The sequence below is a fragment of the Rhopalosiphum maidis genome, chromosome 2 (assembly GCF_003676215.2).
Source record: "Rhopalosiphum maidis isolate BTI-1 chromosome 2, ASM367621v3, whole genome shotgun sequence".
Lineage (NCBI taxonomy): Eukaryota > Metazoa > Arthropoda > Insecta > Hemiptera > Aphididae > Rhopalosiphum > Rhopalosiphum maidis.
The window spans coordinates 12,908,987-12,929,581 of NC_040878.1; the positions used below are offsets into that span (position 1 = coordinate 12,908,987).

At 28.5% G+C, this 20,595-nt stretch overlaps 1 protein-coding gene across 1 annotated transcript in view; it reads left to right on the forward strand.

Annotated features, from left to right (window-relative positions):
* Positions 1-17,429, forward strand: part of LOC113552240 (muscarinic acetylcholine receptor DM1) — a 29,756-nt gene extending 12,327 nt beyond the window's left edge. Inside the window, exons 2-6 of the mRNA XM_026955004.1 lie at positions 3,201-4,027; positions 9,242-9,503; positions 9,597-9,720; positions 11,289-11,555; positions 12,491-17,429. Coding sequence (XP_026810805.1) covers positions 3,469-4,027; positions 9,242-9,503; positions 9,597-9,720; positions 11,289-11,555; positions 12,491-13,078 — 1,800 coding nt within the window. The 5' untranslated portion in view covers positions 3,201-3,468 and the 3' untranslated portion in view covers positions 13,079-17,429. The remainder of the gene's footprint in view (positions 1-3,200; positions 4,028-9,241; positions 9,504-9,596; positions 9,721-11,288; positions 11,556-12,490) is intronic.
* The last annotated feature ends 3,166 nt before the right edge of the window (positions 17,430-20,595 follow it).

Genomic DNA, 20,595 nt, shown 5'->3' on the forward strand with positions numbered 1-20,595 from the left:
ATTCCATTTTTATACATATTTTTATGCTAAGTTGCATAAAAAAATGATTAATTTTTATCGTTTTCTAAAATTTAATGAATAATTAAAGGTCACTAAATCATGTTTAAAACTCTTGAACAAATTAAGATACATTAAAATCTTTTGTGGTTGTTTATGCAACCCAACATTAGAGTATTATACTATAATAATAATTGTTAATCAACAATAAAAATATAATTTTAAATTTTAAAATGGTTTCAAAAATAATATTATAGTTAAATTATGTATTGTAGGTACCATAAGTATACATTATTATAGGTACCTATATCACTAAATTATTTTATTTATTTTTCGATCGATTAGACATCACCCGATCACGTTTATATTTTGTAAACATGATCGATGGTTCTTTCAAGTAGAATGTATTTATTAATACACAATATATTCAGATAGTATCATCTTGTAGGTTAATAAATAAATATTATAATGTTAAACATTCAGGTCATATAATACATTTCGGTATTTTAATAGTTGTATACGTTTGTATATTTTATAATAGTTGCACAATATATTTAGGTATCAAATACTAGTGATTCGTTAGGATAGATTGCTTGATAACCGATATAAGTAATTGAAGTCTACTGATATTATTATTATTGTTATAGTTTTTGATAAATAATTATTAAATTATGAACTCATCGTGTATAATGTAAATATAATATTATTTTATTCATGTATCGCGGCATCTTGTTTTCAGCTGTTATTCTAAAATTCAAAACGCTGAACGAGTGGTGGTCAAAAGTATATAACACTGTATCGCCGGTATAATCGCATGTCACGTATATCATCGCACGCGACATATTATTATTAATAATATTGAATAGGAATATTCCATATTATATTACATACAAGCGTTGCGATAGGATACGTTTTAGTGTTATAGTTGGCAAGCACTAGGTATTTGTTTTATGTATAATGTTTATATATTATTCAGTTATATCCTTATGAGTTATAAAACTCATTAAATCTTAAGCGATATAATCGATTATCGTTATGTATATAAGTATTGTATACAATTTATACATAGTTATACCTGAACAGTGTTTACTACGTGAAGATTCTGACGTAGTGTGATATTATAATGAGATGGATAATAATTAATAAATAAAATTAATAATATTAATCCTTTCACTTATTACCTTAGTGTAGTACATTTTTGAGAGCACTTATTATAACATGTATAATATATATACTTCGTATACACTGATATACTATAAATAGGTAGCCAGGTAGGTGTATCATTTAATGATAAAATATCACTCTAAATGTATATGACACGAAATCTCTCAGAACACGAGAGTTTCTTGAGGCTAATGTGTTACTTATTATATTACCGTTATTAAACGATTAATTCCAGAGTACGTATAAGAAATTGATGATAGTCTCATTGTAAAAATTATTACTTACTTTAAACAACAATTATGAGGCTGTAATGTTATGTATAATATGTGGTGTTCTATACAAAACATTAAAGTTTTGTTGGTAATATTAAATGCCTGTTAAAGAAATGTACCTACAAATAATAAACTTTTAACGTATACCCATATCTAAATATCGGTATATGTATAGGTTATAGCTACACACCTACACTGATTATATAAATTACAGAAATGTTTTTTAATACAATAATTTGAAGTTTAAACTGCCATGTTCCAAAAAATTACATGTTTTTTCGTGTTATAAATTATAGCAAGTGTACCTATTTAAACTATACATGCATTATATATTTTTAAAATTAGAAATCATAAAAAAGTCAAAAATAAGTCTTATGTTTAAATAAATCGGCCTATATACTAATCTTATATTATAAATTATAACCATGGTATAATATGATTATTTTTTTATAACGTTTTCACGAGAATAAATTGATCGTTTCTATGTGGAGGGCGTTTTAACAACGTACGTGACATATTATAATATACTACCGTTCCTATCTTTCAGCTGCTGGCATGACACACACGTAAAATATAATATCATTATAAGCAGTATAACAATGTATTTATTAAAATAATATGGTTTAAATATATTTTATAACGCGTTAAATCATACTATATTAATTGTATTTACAATTTTTATTTGTTATTGAATCGACACCGGGTCATTTATTATTGTTGCTCAATTGAATTTCAAAATATTTAAATGTCTGTGATTTGAACCGAATTCATATGAGTGATGCCAGTGATGGTAGGATGGGGTGTTAGAGTGAGAGTTAGCGAAGGAGAATAAGAACTACGTATATATGTCTTGAATTTTGCTTGGTATACTTATAATTTATATATATTCATATACATAGATTAGGTATCATGAATGTTTACCAAATACTTTTGGGTGTAAAGAATTTTTTTCATATTATTTTACTTGTAAATGTTCAGCACAAAGCCTCCTGATCCCTATCTCAAAAAAACCAAATATTTAAATGAAAAAATAAGTTAAAAAATACAATTTTGTTTACGTTTACATAATAATTTCTTTTTGCGAGCATTTTAAATTGCGTAATGTCTGATATATGTTAACACTACAAAAAATGAATAAACTCTAGACATAAAAGAGACCCGTTAAATTTTATTAAATAATACTAATTGAGATAATAGGTCAAATAATAATCAATAATATTGACTAGGGAATGGTTAATCGAAATTATCAGGTATGTAACTATGTAAGTATATCCCAATAATTATATAACAGTAAGAATAAACTATACTTATACAATCATAAAACTTAAACATATTTAAACACTAAAACATATTTTATTACCCTTAAAAATGAGGGGCACATTTCCTTGTGGCTTTTGAATTTGTTATTTAGAATCTGACGTACACAATGGAGAAAAATAGTATTTATACCTATTGATTTTAAACAAATAATAAATTATAAAACACACACAATATTTATAAGAGTTAAAGAGTAAATATTAAATATCGAAGTGTTAAAATTCGAAATAAAAATCACGAATTTGAATTCATATAAATATAATATACAATATACATAGATGATAGATGCATATATTATAGAAAGTAGTTAGGTACCTTTATCTGCTTGAAACGCTATTTTTGAGATGCAAAATATTATAGGTACATCTACAAACCTATAATAGCACTAAACTATAATATTACATTTGAATCGACGGTAAGTAATTATTTATTGTTGTAATCTGTTTTCAGGGGCAGGAACGAAAACACGTAGCGGTGGCGGAGGAGGAGGTGGTGGTGGCGGCGGCGGCGTCGGGGTCGGTGTTGACGGCGGCGTCGGTGGTGAATACGACTACTGCTGCGACGACGACTACGACGACGGCAACAGTGATTGCGGCGTCGATAGTGACGGCGGAATCGGTGGAAATGGCGGCGGCGACAGCGGTATGGGCGGCAATGGCCACTGCACTTAGTGTCTAGCCCGCTGTGGAGACACCATGGAGACGAGAATGGCCGCGTAATGAACGCGCTCGCGGCTCGGGCGGCGTTGTCTGCACTCTACACCGCGTCGACGTCATCGTCGTCACTCGAGGCGGCGGGAGCCCATGCGTGGACGACGGTGGCGTCGGCAGCCGCGGCCGTGGTTTCGAACGGCACCGCCACTGTGTTGCCCGACAGCGGACCGCTGCAACCCAGGTTTACGCTGTCCCAGACAGTGTTCATCGCGCTCGTGTCCGGCATGCTCAGCTTCGTCACCGTGTCCGGTAACATAATGGTCATGGTGTCGTTCAAGATCGACAAGCAGCTGCAGAACATCAGCAATTACTTCCTGTTTAGCCTGGCGATGGCCGACTTCTTCATCGGACTCATATCCATGCCGCTGTTCACCGTGTACACCATACTCGGCTATTGGCCCTTTGGCCGGCACGTGTGTGACGGCTGGCTAGCGCTCGACTACTTGGCCAGCAACGCTTCGGTGCTCAACTTGCTGCTGATCAGCTTCGACAGGTACCTGTCCGTCACCAGACCACTGACGTACAGGGCCAAGCGGACCAAAGGCAAAGCGTTGCTGTTCATATGTAAGTGTACGCCTACAAAATTATCGTTTTTAACAAACATTTTGTACTGATAATACAATGACGGTAAAAATCGTAGACGACCGTGTTTTATTATTAATCCAGGGTTTAGAGCGTTAAGTACTAATTGACATTTAATAAACGATTATGTTGTACAATGTACTTTACAGTGGTATATCAATGAGGGTTAGAAACCTCAAGGCTCAAACCCATAAGGAAATAATATGTATAATGATTTATTATATTATATTATATTATTATATCTTTTAAAATATTATACTTTTTATTGCTATGATATGCAATATAAAAGTAATTAAAATATCACTATATTTTGTGTCTGTCATTTATAATATAGTAAGTACTAAGTACACGTGTACATAAAGTGCGAAAGGCATACAACGATTTCACTCACTAAATTCAACATACCTAATAATATACAGGATCATCTGCAATGTAAATATTATATGAGCTAAGTATAGGGTTTGCTTTCCACACCTCCAAACATCCCTGGTTATAACACGGTCTACTTCTGTCAAGGTATAGATTATTTTTACATTATTAGTTATGACTTGGGTAAGTTATTGCATAAAAAGTTTTTGAATTTTCAAAGCACAATAACAAATATTAGTTCAACTTTCAATAAATATACTACACTTATAGTTCAACATTCAATTTGCTTAAAACTATATCATATACTACTATATTATACTGCTATATATAGGTACCTAATTTATACATGTGCAAAAGTTATGGTTTTTATTTGAAAAAAAAAATACAATTACGTATTATGTAATTACTATATTTACATCAATAATTAAAACATTAAGTCATATATTTTTAACTATAATATAATAGTGTCATAATTAGAAAGAAAATAAATAATATAAATAAGTGATGCCACGGCTTTTTGTAAGAAATTATACACTTATTATAGTATATAGAGAATAAAATAACAAAGATTAAAAATTGTTAACAGAGAAAAAAAGCTTAAAAGAAAACATTAATTATTAGCTGATCTGCAAGCGTTGTTTTCCCTCCAAAAAAATAAAAGAAACATTCAGTTTTTTCCAAATATTTTAATTTTCCAGATAACTTTTCTAATTTTTTTTTCCATTAAAATCTTATTCACTAATATAAATATTTATTATCTTTAAAAAAAAAATGATCCGAATCGGTCCATCCGTTTTAAATTATGCGCTTACCAATGAACAACATTTAATTTATATATTTATGATCTAAAAATTAATGATAAGACACTTTGCTATCACATACTATTCTAATTAAAAAGACGGATTCATCTCAAAGTTGATTTGATTAATGTCAAACAATATATACTAGGTGACCTGGTTATAATATACTGAGTATTCGTATAATCATATCTAAATAGCAAATACTAAATCTTTCTTAAATTCATGTTTCATTTAAACGGCCACTTAGCAGTACCCATTTATAACTTGTACCAAACATTTTGCGTCTTTCCTCTAGAGTCCTAACCTAGACCTTGAAAAATGGAGTCGTATTCGAAAAGAGGTGTAAAATGTCTTGGATATATCCTACTAAGCTTGGAAATTTATTCTAGTTCCGATTTATCATCCAAATGTTAATGTAAGGAGACTAAATCATCGGTCGATATTCTAACACGAAACGAACTAACGTGTTATACATGGTAACAAGATAATTTGATGCACAAAGGATCTTAAATAGCCACCGCCCACCAGACTAAACCTATAACACTATAGGACTCAAATAGTTAACGAAACCACAACGGAACTCCTGCGTATTTAATTGATAAAGTTAGCGCATGGATCTAACACTAGAAAACCATATAAATTCGAAAAATATCTCAACATATACTAGATATAGAGCTAAGCAACTTTCCCGGAGTTTTTACGCAGTGAAAACTTTTATATATATTATTATCATAGTAATGATTATATTGAAATAAGTATAGAGTGTACTTACTAACACACTTTTTTTTATCGATAACATGTATTTTAATATTTTATAATATTATGTATTATGTATAGTTAAAAAATAAAAATCATACTATTTAAGGTTTTATCGATGTTTTAGTCCACCTTAGTTTTTTGTTTTAAATTGATAAATCGTTACTTGTCAGATATACATAATAATATAACGTATTTTAAAAAGTTTAAATTTTTTTATAGAAATTTAGTATAATAACTTTATGATAAATGTAATACACTAATACCTACGTATTTTATCGTTTTAGTCGATACTAAGAGTATTGTATCATGTATGGTATACAATATACATACATTGATAGATAGATCACAAAACGTGTAAAACAAGTAAACATTAAACAATGAAAACCCATATGTAATTTAATACGATAATAATATAATATCGTCCCTCGTGAACAATGTAAATTGTAAATAATATCCTGTGGGTTACTACGGGCGTTGTCACTAATCTTTGCCAACAAGTGTTGTCGAATTCGCGTATTATACATATATAGGTACTTATACGGACAACTATCGGATGATTTGACAGTGCTGAGTTACGGGTAGACAATATTCTCTACAGGATGGTACATGATATATATATATTATAATGCAGCTAGTCGGATTACGAACTGTGATGAAGATGTTGTTATTAAATATTGATTAATATACAGCGTTTGATAGGCAGTTGCGAATAGCGAAATGAAACATATATTATTATCATTAATCGGGGAAAGAGCACTGATCAATTTCAAATATTCACTAATAGGAACTATGTTGTAATAAAATCATAGAAATACGCATTAATTTTATTTAAATTTTAAAACTATTTGATTTGTAAACGTTTCATAAGAATAAGTATTCTGAATAACAAAGTAAAAACATAAATAAATATAGGTAGATATTTATTAATAATTTATTAATATTAGCCTACTAAAGTTGAAAACATGATATTATTGAACACGGATTAATAGAAAATATTTTATTGTCCCGTAATGTTATTCTAAAAATAGTTTAAGAATTAAATTAAAAAAAGGGGAAGTGTGTAACCGTTTTGCTATACAGTAGGCGTCGAGTGTATCTCATCATTTAGAATACTGAATAAGTTACAGTGAAGTATAAATTATTATTTTAAATTTGAATTTGATTGTAAACTATTGTATACAAAATATGATTCTAAATGAATCAATTCGTAAATAATCATCGGTATCAGCCTATATTACTTAGTAATTTTTATGATATATTTAGTTATACTGTTTTTAAAGAAATTTATTTTATTATTAATAATATACTAAGTTGAATTAATTTTTTCCAAACACATGTTATTTAAAAATGTCATTATAAGACATAAGTGTATAAAATACGTTAAGAATTTCAACTGTAGTATCAAGTACCCGTGGATATTATTTTTAAATTACTATAAAATAACTAAAATTGTAGTACGTGATAAACTAAAAACAACTTATAAAAAATCGTGATCATATAACAAATTTTTAAACCATCAGCATAAATAATATAAATAGTATGCATTTTAACTATGTAATGATTTGTAAAGTTTTGCGATTTTAAAGAATTTCATCAAAGTTCAAATTTTAAACGCTAATAAATATATATATTGTAACCATTTTATTTCCGATATTTTTCAATTGGTATACGAAAAACCGAAAAAACGTATGAGGAACTTGAGATGTCTATATATAAATATAACTCAAATAGAGTCAAACTACTTTGAAAATTTAAAGATTTATTTTTAAGGTTATTCAATTTCGAATCACATCAAAATAAAAATCATAATCGATTTTGTTAAATACTGATTAAGCGTAAAAACTTCCCGTTTTATCTTAATTGTTTTTGTTGTTTTCCCGATTATTTTGAAAATAAGTATACATTAGTTACTGTTAACTTCCTAAAGTTTAAACTAGATTAAATTTTTTTATTGAAAATCACATGCAAAGTTTAAAACTGATACATTTTTACTACCTAAAAAGGTGATGACAGACAGAAAAACATATACATTATTGTTAGATCAATACATTTATCGCTTTACTCAGAATAATTACATTTTAATAAATATTATTACTTATTAGTATTGATAATAAAACTTTAAATTTGTCGACTAGCAGGATTCTAATATTTTTAATTTTTAATCAGTCAATGAAAATTGTAACTATTTTATTGTTGACAATCTGTTCACGAATAATACGTTAAATTAGATAATTTTTATATATAACCTAATTTAATTGCCATAGAAATATTTTAAGTAAAATTTATTAACTGAGCACGTCTTGATATTCAAAATGTATCTATTTGCATAATATTGTCTATCTGTCATGTTTTTCTACATTGCTATTTACTGATCATGAGCGTCACTTGGTATTTATTAGGGGGGGGGGGAATATAGTAACATATCAATACATTGTTGATTATTATTATATTCCTTACTCCTAATTTATTCTAGGGGGGCAATGCCCCCTTCATTTTACGCTTATATTACTGATAAGAAATTGCCAAAAGTATAAAACCTTGTATTTATTAATTTATTAAATATACAGTGGACACTTTTGTATAGTTGCAGTTAAATCCTGTGTTGATTAATGATTAATAAATAGTTTGAGAAGAATAAAGATAATACTATAATTTATAATATGAATACAATTAATAGTTATACATCGTCGTATGGTCAAATAATATTGTGATTTTGAAATTGCAGTGTTATTTTTAATAAAATTTGTTTTATTCAATAGCAATGAATAGATTGTGATGCAGCTTGTTTTGATGCATTTAAAATTATAATACTCAATGAGAAAAATATTCAAGCATAAAATGAAAAATATTACAAAGCTTTTTGTTTAATTTAATTTTTAATTTTTCAATAGTTGTTGCAGTGTTAATAATGTACGAATAATTATTATCATTTAGTTTAGGTATCTATAATTTATATGAAAATATATATTTTAAAAATAAAAAATAAATTGTACAGAGTTGATTGTAATTAACTCATTTAATTAAAAGATGACGCGTTGTTGAGATTTTATTTAGCGTAGGTTTCTACTTACCTATGATTTCAACGGACTGTTAAATCGGTTTCTCGTTAGTCTTAAAAAACACAGAACCTCATCATAATGTATCACGATAATGATATTATATTTTCAAAGCGTATTTACCGCGACATTTGAAGTAAACGACTCGTACAATGTGAATTGATTCTGCAACAATAATAATACTTTATACTTAATATGATTTTTATTTTTAGCGGCAGCATGGATCATTTCGCTTGGCTTATGGCCGCCGTGGATTTATCTGTGGCCGATCATAGAAGGTCGCCGGACCGTGCCCGAAATTCAGTGTTATATACAGTTTATACTGACCAATCAGTACATTACTTTCGGTACAGCTATTGCTGCCTTTTACGTACCGGTAACGGTGATGTGTTTTCTGTATTTCCGTATATACAGAGAGACAAAAAAGAGACAAAAAGACTTGCCGAATCTGCAAGCCATGAACAAACCACACAAGTAAGAACGTAGAAAACAACACAAAAACCGTTTTACTTCAGTAGTGGTTACAAATATATATATATATATATATTGTGTTTTTATGTGTTTTAGCGATCATCAACACGAGGAATCGTGGGGTCGCATACGGTCCGAGTCGAATCAAGTGAATTCGTTGGATCGGCAGGAGTTGTATGAGACCAGTTCGTTGCGCAAAGCGTACTCTCAGTGTTCATTGGTATTTATAAACTAACTTAACGAATGTAATAATATAAATATAAAATGAGTCAATATTTCTGTTAAATTAAAGTAACATCACATGCGTTTGTGGATATAATATTTAATACTTTACGATGAAAAGTTAAAAAGCGCATGATAAATTAATATTTTCTTTTGGTACATTTTATAGTTTTTTTTTAAGACAATTTCGTATAAAATGTCTAATGGAAATGTTGCAAAATATCAAGATATAGGATTGCATTTTATATAAGCATAAGATAGAAGTATAAAAGTAATAAGTAATGACATAATGTTATTTTATATTACTAGATAAAAACAAAATAATATTAAAAAATAACCGCGAAAGCACAAAGTGACCATAAAAATACATATCGTCAAATTAGCTTGCGTTACTAAGACCCTCCGTCAAAAGAAAATGTTCACTTCCTATTAGACGTTCCGGGGAGCAGCCCAAAATAATTCGTTTTTGTTAGTCGTCAAATGCGAGCAACTCCCGAGACGGCGAGTCTATACAGAACATATAGTCTGACCCTAGAGCGCGCGTATTGACCGCGTGTATTCCTCCTGGACCGACCCGGTGGCTTAGTCCGGGAACGGAAACCTAACGAATTCCCACAGGGACTGTGATAATAATCGTTTGCTCGGCAAAAAGATTCCTGTAATGTCAGAAAATATAAATAAATTTATATTTTATTTAATGTTCTTAAAAAATAGTGAACTCGTACTTTGAAATTGTATCATACCTACGATCTACCTATTATTGTTCGACAAAAAATAACATAAAAAGACCGATAAGAGGCATAACGTGACTTATTATAATTTATAAGTAATGATAGAGTGAGAGGTTTTATGTGGTTATTTTCTTTAAATCATGTGACAGTGTAATTTGATAATACTGTATTTCAATTTTAGTTTTCGTAAATTTTATATATTTAAAAAAATATTAAGTAAATAATTTCTGTCAAAGAGTAATTTATCGATGAAAGGAATAAACAAGTGCATGGAAATTAACATGTGAATAATCTTAGAAAAAAAAACGCGTTACCGCTGTTGAAACTATGAGGTCTGGCCAACAGTGATGTTTGTGTGTTATAACACTCAGTTTTAAATAATAAAATATAATAACTAATAAGTTCTAAACGTATTTTTTAAATCTTTTCGAGAAAAAATTCTTGATTTTTTTTTTCGTCTCTGTGTTCTCTGTAATATTTATTGATATATCAACCATAATCTATAATGTATATTTTTAATTTATTAAATATATATTATATAGTTTTAAGTAGATAAGGATTAAAACCACGTAATTCATATTTTTACATAACTTATTTTTGCTTCATAAGTGACAATTCATTAATAATATATGTACAATAATAACATACATAATATTGTATAATCAGATTTACTGTTTTTATTTTCTCATGATATGTTTTCTGACAATGCCTTGAGTGGTAACGTCGTTTGATTATTCTCTGTGCGTTCCTAATACTTCCCCTATTCGTCCTGCTATACTCTATACACGTAAATCATATATCAGCTAACCATGATGGCGATCGGGTGTTGTTTTAGAAAGCGAGGCGCCTGCTGACGTGGTCGTGGCTGCGCGATTGGTGCGTAGACTGGTGGCACTCAGGCCGCGACGATGAGTACGACGAGGAAGACGACCAGACGCCCAGCGACGTGCCGGGGGGCATAAGCTACGGTACTACCGTGTCCAGGTCGACGTCGTTGAACGTCATACATCAGCAGCAGCCCACAACGCCGACGCCGGTAAAATCCTATCACGCGGTCAACAATAACAACCGACTGACTCACCGGTCTTTGTCCAACGACTCGGTAAGTACGCGATAATTCATCATAAACAGAGTACGGATTTTAAAGCACCAAAAACCTAAAAAAAAATAATTAAGCAACAAAACCCGTAAAATAATATAAGAAACAATTATATATGATTTTTAAATTGTTTTTATTATTATTATATTATTTATTATTTTAATAATTTTTCATTAGTCGTTAAAAACGATATAATATTATAATGTCATGTAATATAACATAATATCATTAGTTTTCCTATTCGATTTTTCTTGTATTATTTATTTCTTTATATTTTAGTAACCATATTCACAATTTATAGTATAATAAATCTGATAAGTAAATTTATAAACAAACATCATGGTCACATGGAAATTAAAATGGGTATTTATTATGGCAAATATATAATATTTTCAGAGAACATAGCTAATAGAAATCGCTCTGCAATGAATAATAATATTATATAATCTTCTAATGACAATATATCTATAAAAATGTTTTCCTCTAAAAATATATAAGCTTTACAGTACCTATAATGTCTTATAAATGTATAAGTTATAATAGCAGATATCTTGAACCTAATTTTTCTTTCTGATACCTTCGTCTTATAGACATCAATACTATTCAATAGTCATTGCATGTATCATTGCATAATAAATTCTCATTTAAAATTCCGAAATAAATATAATGATTCTTTAGTTGGAGAATACTAATAACAAAAATATTGTTCTATTTTTATATTCAAAATCACCCCCCTCCCCCACTTATTTTTACTATAATTTTATAGAAATATTATATATTTTTTTTAAAATCTCAGAACTATTCGTTTTTTACAAAACACAACAATACCATTAAAAGAACAACAACACTGAAAATAATAATAATAATAATAATAATAATAATAATAATAATATGAATGCGTGGTGTTTTCGTGCCACGTTCGATAATAATATGTGCAGGTGTACACGATCGTGATAAAGTTGCCGGGCGACAGCGACCTGCAAGACGCGCCGACAGTGAAACAGTATCACGGGTGTTATGAGGAGTCGCGGCGGCACGGTGTGGCGGCCAGCGCGATATCGCGCCGGCCGTCGTCGCAGGACATGCGGCTGCCGCTGAACGCGGCCAAGATGATCGGGCAACCGAAGCAGCTGACCCGAGCGCAGGGAGTGGCGTTCCAGGCCAAAGAGAAAAAGAAGAAGAAGTTTCAGGAGAAAAAGAGCGAGCGGAAGGCGGCCAAAACGCTGTCGGCCATACTGCTGACGTTCATCATCACGTGGACGCCGTACAACATACTGGTGCTGCTGAAACCGTTCACGGCGGCCACCGGTGGCGACGACGCGGGCGGCGGCGGCGACGAGGCCGACAACAACAAGGAGTGGGTGACGCAGGGCATGTGGGACTTTTTCTATTACCTGTGTTACATAAACAGCACCATCAATCCGGTGTGCTACGCCCTGTGCAATGCCACGTTCCGCATGACCTACGTGCGGATACTCAAGTGCAAGTGGAACACTCGCAGGCAGCCGCCACACTTCCGCGCGTGATGATGACCGACCGGCCGCGGTTACTGCATATGTTTATATAATATATGACTTATATATATATATGTATACATATATACACTGTTGTTTTCGGGTTTTTTTTCTCGCGAAGTGGTCCTTTTCAGCCCCCCCCCCACACGCCAAACGTGCTATATTTGGCGCTATTGTACGATTGAACACGTTGATTGTACCTTTTAAAATATGTATTATTGACTGCTAAGAACTGTGTGTGGGCCGAGCGTACATCAATGGAATAACTGCCGACATCGGATAAATAATATGACTTAGTACGATTTCGTTACAACGTTACTATATTAATATTTTCAAAAATGATCGATGTACATTATATCGAACTCCAATAATATGCCGACTATAATAATCTGAATGTTTGAAATTATTCAGAAACATAAAACAATAAAAATGTTGAAAGTCTGATAGTTGATGAATGCCAACGAAAACATAATTCATTTATTTCTTAAATTTACTAAAGGAGTTGGTCACGGAGAACATTGTCACATAAATTGCCATTTTGGTTTAAAAATAATATGTTTTAATTGAGTACCTACTTGAGTCATCTATAATTTTTGTTTCATTAATTTTGGAAACGTTTTGAATATAGACAAAAATTATGTGTGTTCAATATTGTACAAACATAACATTTAAAAAGTAGCTTGAAAATAAAAGCGTGTTTAATCGTATTTTGCCCGTTTATGGTTATGTTACGGGTTTGCATTATTTATCGTACGCGTATATTATACTTATCGCATTATTATGATGGGGCATGCAGGGCAACCTTTAACTAATATGTGCTGAAAATTTGTCAGAGGATGTATCACTAGTGTATTTTACGGTAACTGTAGGGTATGCAGCAGGAAGAAACGCGAGAGAAAGTGGAAAGTGAGATAAAAAAATACAAAAACTTATAGAAAAAAAACTAAAAAAAATAATATAATGATTTTAAGACTGTTCGCGGGATCCACATGGTTATCCCGGCACAAGTGTGTATTTTATAAATTTAATATACCTATGTAGGCAAACATGCGTTTAACATTTAGCGTTTATATATATATATATTAACTATATATAAATATAATTATATATATTATATATAATATTTATAGGTGAAATGTACGTGCAAATCAGTGGCATAAAATATGAGGAGACGTCAACAAAGCGGACAAATCTTGCTCCGTAGCCTTTTTAATTCTCTTTATACTTTCCCGGTATTTGCGATGTAAGAAATAATCATATATATATATATATATAAGTACCATATTCAATATAATAAAAAATTATTTAAAAAAAAATTATTATCTAAAATATCGTTTAAATACGATATCATTATCAAAAGTGCTTATACCCGTGTCAAAATCTAAACACGCCACTGACTGTAAATGCGCGCGACCTTGATTATATCGCTTTTTGCAGGCCCATATCCATATTATAATAATAGTAATAGTAACTTTATTATTTATAGTAATAACAATAATAATAATACACATGAACAATAACGATCGAATAGGGAAATCATAGAGATTATTTGGAAGACGATTCGAACAATTCGTCTGCGAAGAGGCGTGTGCGGAATTTCAGCTAAAATATACTTCGAGAACGTGTTCGATATCATCATTATCATTATACATCATAGTAAATATATGTTAGGTGTATGTTTGAATATTAATTATTTAGTGATATTTATTATTAATTCACTATCAGAGAGTGGATGAGAGTTTGTTTTATTTTTATTTTTTTTTAACAGTAAAGTAAACATCTTGACTGAAAAATTAATTTTTTTCATTTTATGCTAAAAATTCATTCAATTCAATATTAAGTCACATTCAAATATGATAAACGTGAATTACCAATGTTAAAACATTATCGAAAATATTATAATACGGAATTTAGTGTCGTGTACATTTAACGTAGCAGAAATGTATTATTAAATAACCAAATAAATAATAACCATCATTATAGTATTTTTTTGATAGTATAGTATCATTGACAGCAGGGGAAAAATGAGTATTAATTATTATTAAGTATTATTAACATAAAATTAAATATTTGTTTTTATTTCATAAGTAATTGGTTATAATATCTCTAACTCCAATAAATGTAACGAAATGTTAAATAATAGCCAACCGGCATAAGTATAATGTATATGATATTAGTTTGTAAGTATATTAGCTTTTAAACGGAAAGAAAGAAGTAAAACATGTTTCTTTTATAAACCACGTCTACTGATTATAAATTTAAATTTTAAAATATATCTGTTACTTTGATTTTGACAAAATTGTGCAAAATGTTCAATAGTTTTTGGAAAAAATGTACAGGGAGAAAATAACAATCGGTATAGGTTAACACGGCCTTAATATTTTCAATGCTGAATTTTATAAGAACATTTTACCTGTAAAAAAATTAATAATATTTGCAAACAAAACCATTTAATGATTAATTTGTGTATATTTTTGTGAAACTTATAATTTTTTATTCATTGTACTGAACTAATTAAAAATCCTATATATATACCTGGTTAAATGAATAATTCAAAAATTTTCGGAAATAAATCTAACATCTTGCAAACATTTATATTTATATTCATGTATAAGAGATAATTCACAAAGTAGTTTAACACCCATCTTTTTCAAGTTCAGATTTTTGGAATTTTACTTAAGGACTTAAAGTTTGGACGAGTAATTTTTAAGTTATTTACTTTGTGTATTAACTACTAAAGATAGTAGGTTCATGCGATAATAGCTTAGGTCTACAATGATGACTTTTGCAACTAATATTAATGTATCGAAATTTTATTATTTGTAAAAATAAACACTAGATACAGTATTACACATATTTTATGTATTTGAAAAACTATTTTTAAAGATTATTATCCCCAAAGTACCAATATACATTTTACTCTAATTCAGAAATTACTCATCAAATGAAAATTTAGATATATCAGCATTTTCAATAAAATCATTTACAATCTACAGTGAAAAAGTTCGAATACTTGTTTCAAAAAAAGATTGTACCGTCACAGAACACTGCTTAAATAATATTTATAAAAATCTGAATAGTTTAAAATATTGTCCTTAAGTATACTTAAAAAAATAATTTAATTTATTTGTATATTAATACAAATAATTTTTAATTACTAATAAATTCATAATTTAAGTGAAAATGGGAGTAAGCATGCTTGGTGAATCACTCTGTATACTATATTATAATATTATGTAAGTTTAAAGATCGACAAAAGTCAATTTTTACGATCAAGTTTTCAGATTTTTAATGAAACATATTTTTTAGTATAGATAATAGGTATGCATAATATAAATTACCATCTGTAAATATACGTATAATAAGATATTCAGGTTGAAGTTTTCCATGGTAGTGTTTTCTATTATCGGTTGCCGTCTAACCTCGTTACCGATGAATTTTTTAATAGGAATAACATAAAAACACTTGAAGGAATGATCTCATGTATAAAAGTGAAAGTTTTGGGGGTAAAACCAATATGGGGTAATTTCTTTATGTTTTAGGCCTGTACATAAATATGTTCCTAAAAGCAGGGACCAAAAAATGGGCCGAAAAACACTTATTATATTAGGTACAAGAGGAATTGTCAAATTGACAAAGTAATTTTTATTTTATAATTTAACTCTTGTACAAAGCAGATTTAATAAGAGGAGGGCAATGTGTACCAAGGTTATTTTCAATAATGAAAATAATAAAAAATAATAAAATAATATAAATTTAAAAACGTTTATCATTATCTTAGATATTTCCTGTAACTCCTAATAACTACCGTGAACAATTTTAACGATTTGAAATGTTTACATATTGATATTCAGTTGAAATGTAATATATTTATGTAACTGCCCAATATTTAAAAAAACATTACATTATACTTATACATTATTACATTACTTACAATTAAAAACGGAAATTTTATCGAATTTTTCTTTTTATATTATACCATACAACTACCATATAATATAACTAAAATGACCAGATTGAACACCTATTTGCCTACATAGAAGTGATTTAGTACCTACCATAATATTATGTCGTCTGACACATGATTAGTTATGATTTGTTATATAAATATGATTTACAATTTATATGTATTATATAAATTGAATGTGAATTTAATGAAATCTAATCAACGATATTAAAATATACTATAACTTAAAAGCTATTCTATTTCAAAGTACTTATACTGTTATAAATTATAAACAAAATGTACTTTTAAATAAAATATTTTTTTTTTATTAGTTTGATATTCTTAAGAACCGTGTATAAATTATTATTCATAAAATTTGTACTATTGTCAAAAAAAAAAATAAAATGAAAACAAAACAAATATCTTATTTTATTTATTTTTTGTATCAATTAAATTATTTAAATTGATCTGATTAATAATATGTTTTCAGGTTCATTTTTATAAGTCAATGTGTTAATGATGAAACATATTGTTTATTTCCTGGTAAGATATAACTAGGCAATAGGAACTGAGGAACATATGTTTGGTACTTAATACAATTTTGCTACCTCAACATAAGCCAGTGTGAATTACTTTAGAATTCCGAAAACAATAACAATTATATAATTTAGAAAACAATTCGAAATGAAACTAATATTTTCCCATAAAAGCAATTTATTTGTTAGTTTAATTTTCATAAAATAATATGAAATACGCCTAAGTGCATATAAATGGAATTATTGTGTGTATATAGATTTAACATTTGCAAAGCACCTATATATTTCGACAAGAATCTTATATTCAAATAGTCAATTTTAAAACAATGCCAATGCACTATTTTACAATAGATACTTGACATTTTTGCTAAATATTTACCTATATTATCATTTTCAATATTTATTAAATTCTTTTGAAGTTATTTATAGACACGATAATTTTAAATTTTGACAAAAACTTATTTGCTTGGTTGAAATTCTTGGAAATTCAATACAAGATTCCACAAACGTTGTTCTTATATCTGTATAAAAATATACAAGGACTATTGTGTATTTAAAAATTCATAAAAACTTCTTTTTGAAAATGTAATAGGTACAAGCTTCTTCATAAGTAGTTCATACTGAAACCACAAAATCTAAAAAAATGTATAAAGATCATTATTTTTTAAAGACCCTTCAAGTTCTAATTTGAACGAAATCACTTATAATTCAATGTTAATTATTTTGTCATAATTTAAAAACATTATTCGTGTAACTTAAACTTTTATGTATTTTAAATAATCATAAATATTAATATACACAATAACATTTTTTATTTATTTCACAATATTTCCAATTTATAGGTACTATATATACTACTATGAATCTATTTTTAATGTTTCACAATATTTATAGAAAAATGTTTTTACATTTTGAGTTTTATAAGTTGATATAATATGGTATAAATATATACAATAATATAATAAATGCAATATTTTCGTAAAAAAATATAACAATTTATTACTAATAATACTAAAAGTAAAATAAATAACTTTAATAGCTATATCAAAAAAAAAAATATATATATATATCATGAAATATGCTTGATGATATCTATGAAGGTGGAGATTGTGACTTGAATTGTTTTTCGTAAATAACGATACTTAATCATTATATTCAAATTTAACATACCCATAATAGTGACTCACTCAACACCTAATGCACTGCAGTAAAGCTATATCCACTTTTCTAATTAAATGTTGAAATGTTTAAAGTACAAAAAAACCATTTGTAAACGTAAAAATTCTTTTTAATTAGAATTAAAAGTCTCTACGATAGCTAAAAAGTTGTGAAATAATAAAAAAAAATCCACGAATTACGTTTCTCCAAGTGGTAGTTACATATAGTTAAAGTAAGCGACGGGATTTTTTTTGGTGTGATATTTTTTTCAGAAAAAATTCTACATAAAATTTCAAAAAAATGCACTTTGCTTTGCAGTATCTTGAAAATAGTATAACATTATAAGAGTTTTGTAGTCAATGGTTTTTTTTTTTTGTTACTGCCACTCGTATCAAGGCTTTGAGTTATGGCTTCATTCCAACAAAGAAAACGGCTTTTTTGTTCTTAATAGGTAGGCACTCCTCTGTACGGCTCTCAGTTAATCTGGAAATCCTTTTTACATGAACAGCGGTTTCTAGGTCTATAGTATTACACAATTACGTATAATTAAATATCAATAATAATAAGTGATTATTTCCTAATAAAAAATAAAAACTGCTGCAACTAAGATTTAAGATATAGTTGTAGATTAACGGATCAATGGCTGTAACTTTAAACACTTTAAAGTGTGTGGTTACTGGTTATAAACTGTTTAGTATTTATAAATAATTGCTAACCAGATATCCTATAGGTAAGTAGGTACCTACTTATCTAAAATAACTTTTATTAGAATACGTAGGAATTGTAGTTATATAGGCATTAGGCATACTTAGTATTAGGGCTGTGAATTTAATGTACCAAAAACCTTAAAAAAATGTAATTAAAATGTAAACAATTTTTTTTATAGTTTTCAAAGTTGCTAATTGATGGAATTTAATTAGAAATATCAAAAAAAAATGAACTAAAAAGGAAAATTTGACCTAAAAAGGCAAACAATTAACTAAAAAATTACAAATGTCAAAAAATGCAAAATAAAAATTTCATAAATTGTTTGTTACATAATCAAAATTATGAACTTACAAGTTAGTAAGTTACAAAGCTCCGTTCACAACCAAAAAAAAATGCACTTTCCTAAAAATGCACAGCCCTACTTATTAATAATTATAGTTTATTATATTAATATTTTTATTTTCATTTATTTAATATCATATAAATAATACAACATAATATTTGTAATTGTAAGATTATAAATTTTAAATCAAGAATTAATTATCTATACATTCAGTCATAGGCTGTAAAAGTACCTCTGACTGCCACCGCGGACGGTTACCTCATTGCTCAAAACACGAAATTGCCAATTATTAGGTATACAAATTGCGGAAAAAAAGTCCCGGTAATTAAAGTTCCACACTAGGAAAAAAAAGGTCTCTCACTAGTCAATAGTAAATTAATTAAAAAAGTCTAAAATAATAAAATGTAATACAATAATAAATAAAATATTATCTACTTATATAATTACTATAATAATGCTAAAAAAATTTAATATTTTAATTAGGTACACCTTGAGTAAGCAAATCGCTTGTTGATCGCTTTTTCTATTTAAGATTTTTTAATTTTGTCGCAGAAATAAGATTATCATTTCCTTAATGCACAAATGATCGTTATTTACAGAAATCAAAGTCGGATGAGTTATGTTCAAATCAGTTTTTAAAAAACATGGATACTTCATAAAGCTGTTTTTTGAACACCTACAACGAATAAAACTAGAGCATTCCTTGTGGAAATTGTATAAAAATTTCTTTTACAATTATACGCAATCTGAGCGTAATTTTTGTTAGAATTAATAAACTCCATTTTAACGAAACGATGCGATACGATGTCATTCAAAAAACGGCAACAGTTTCATTACC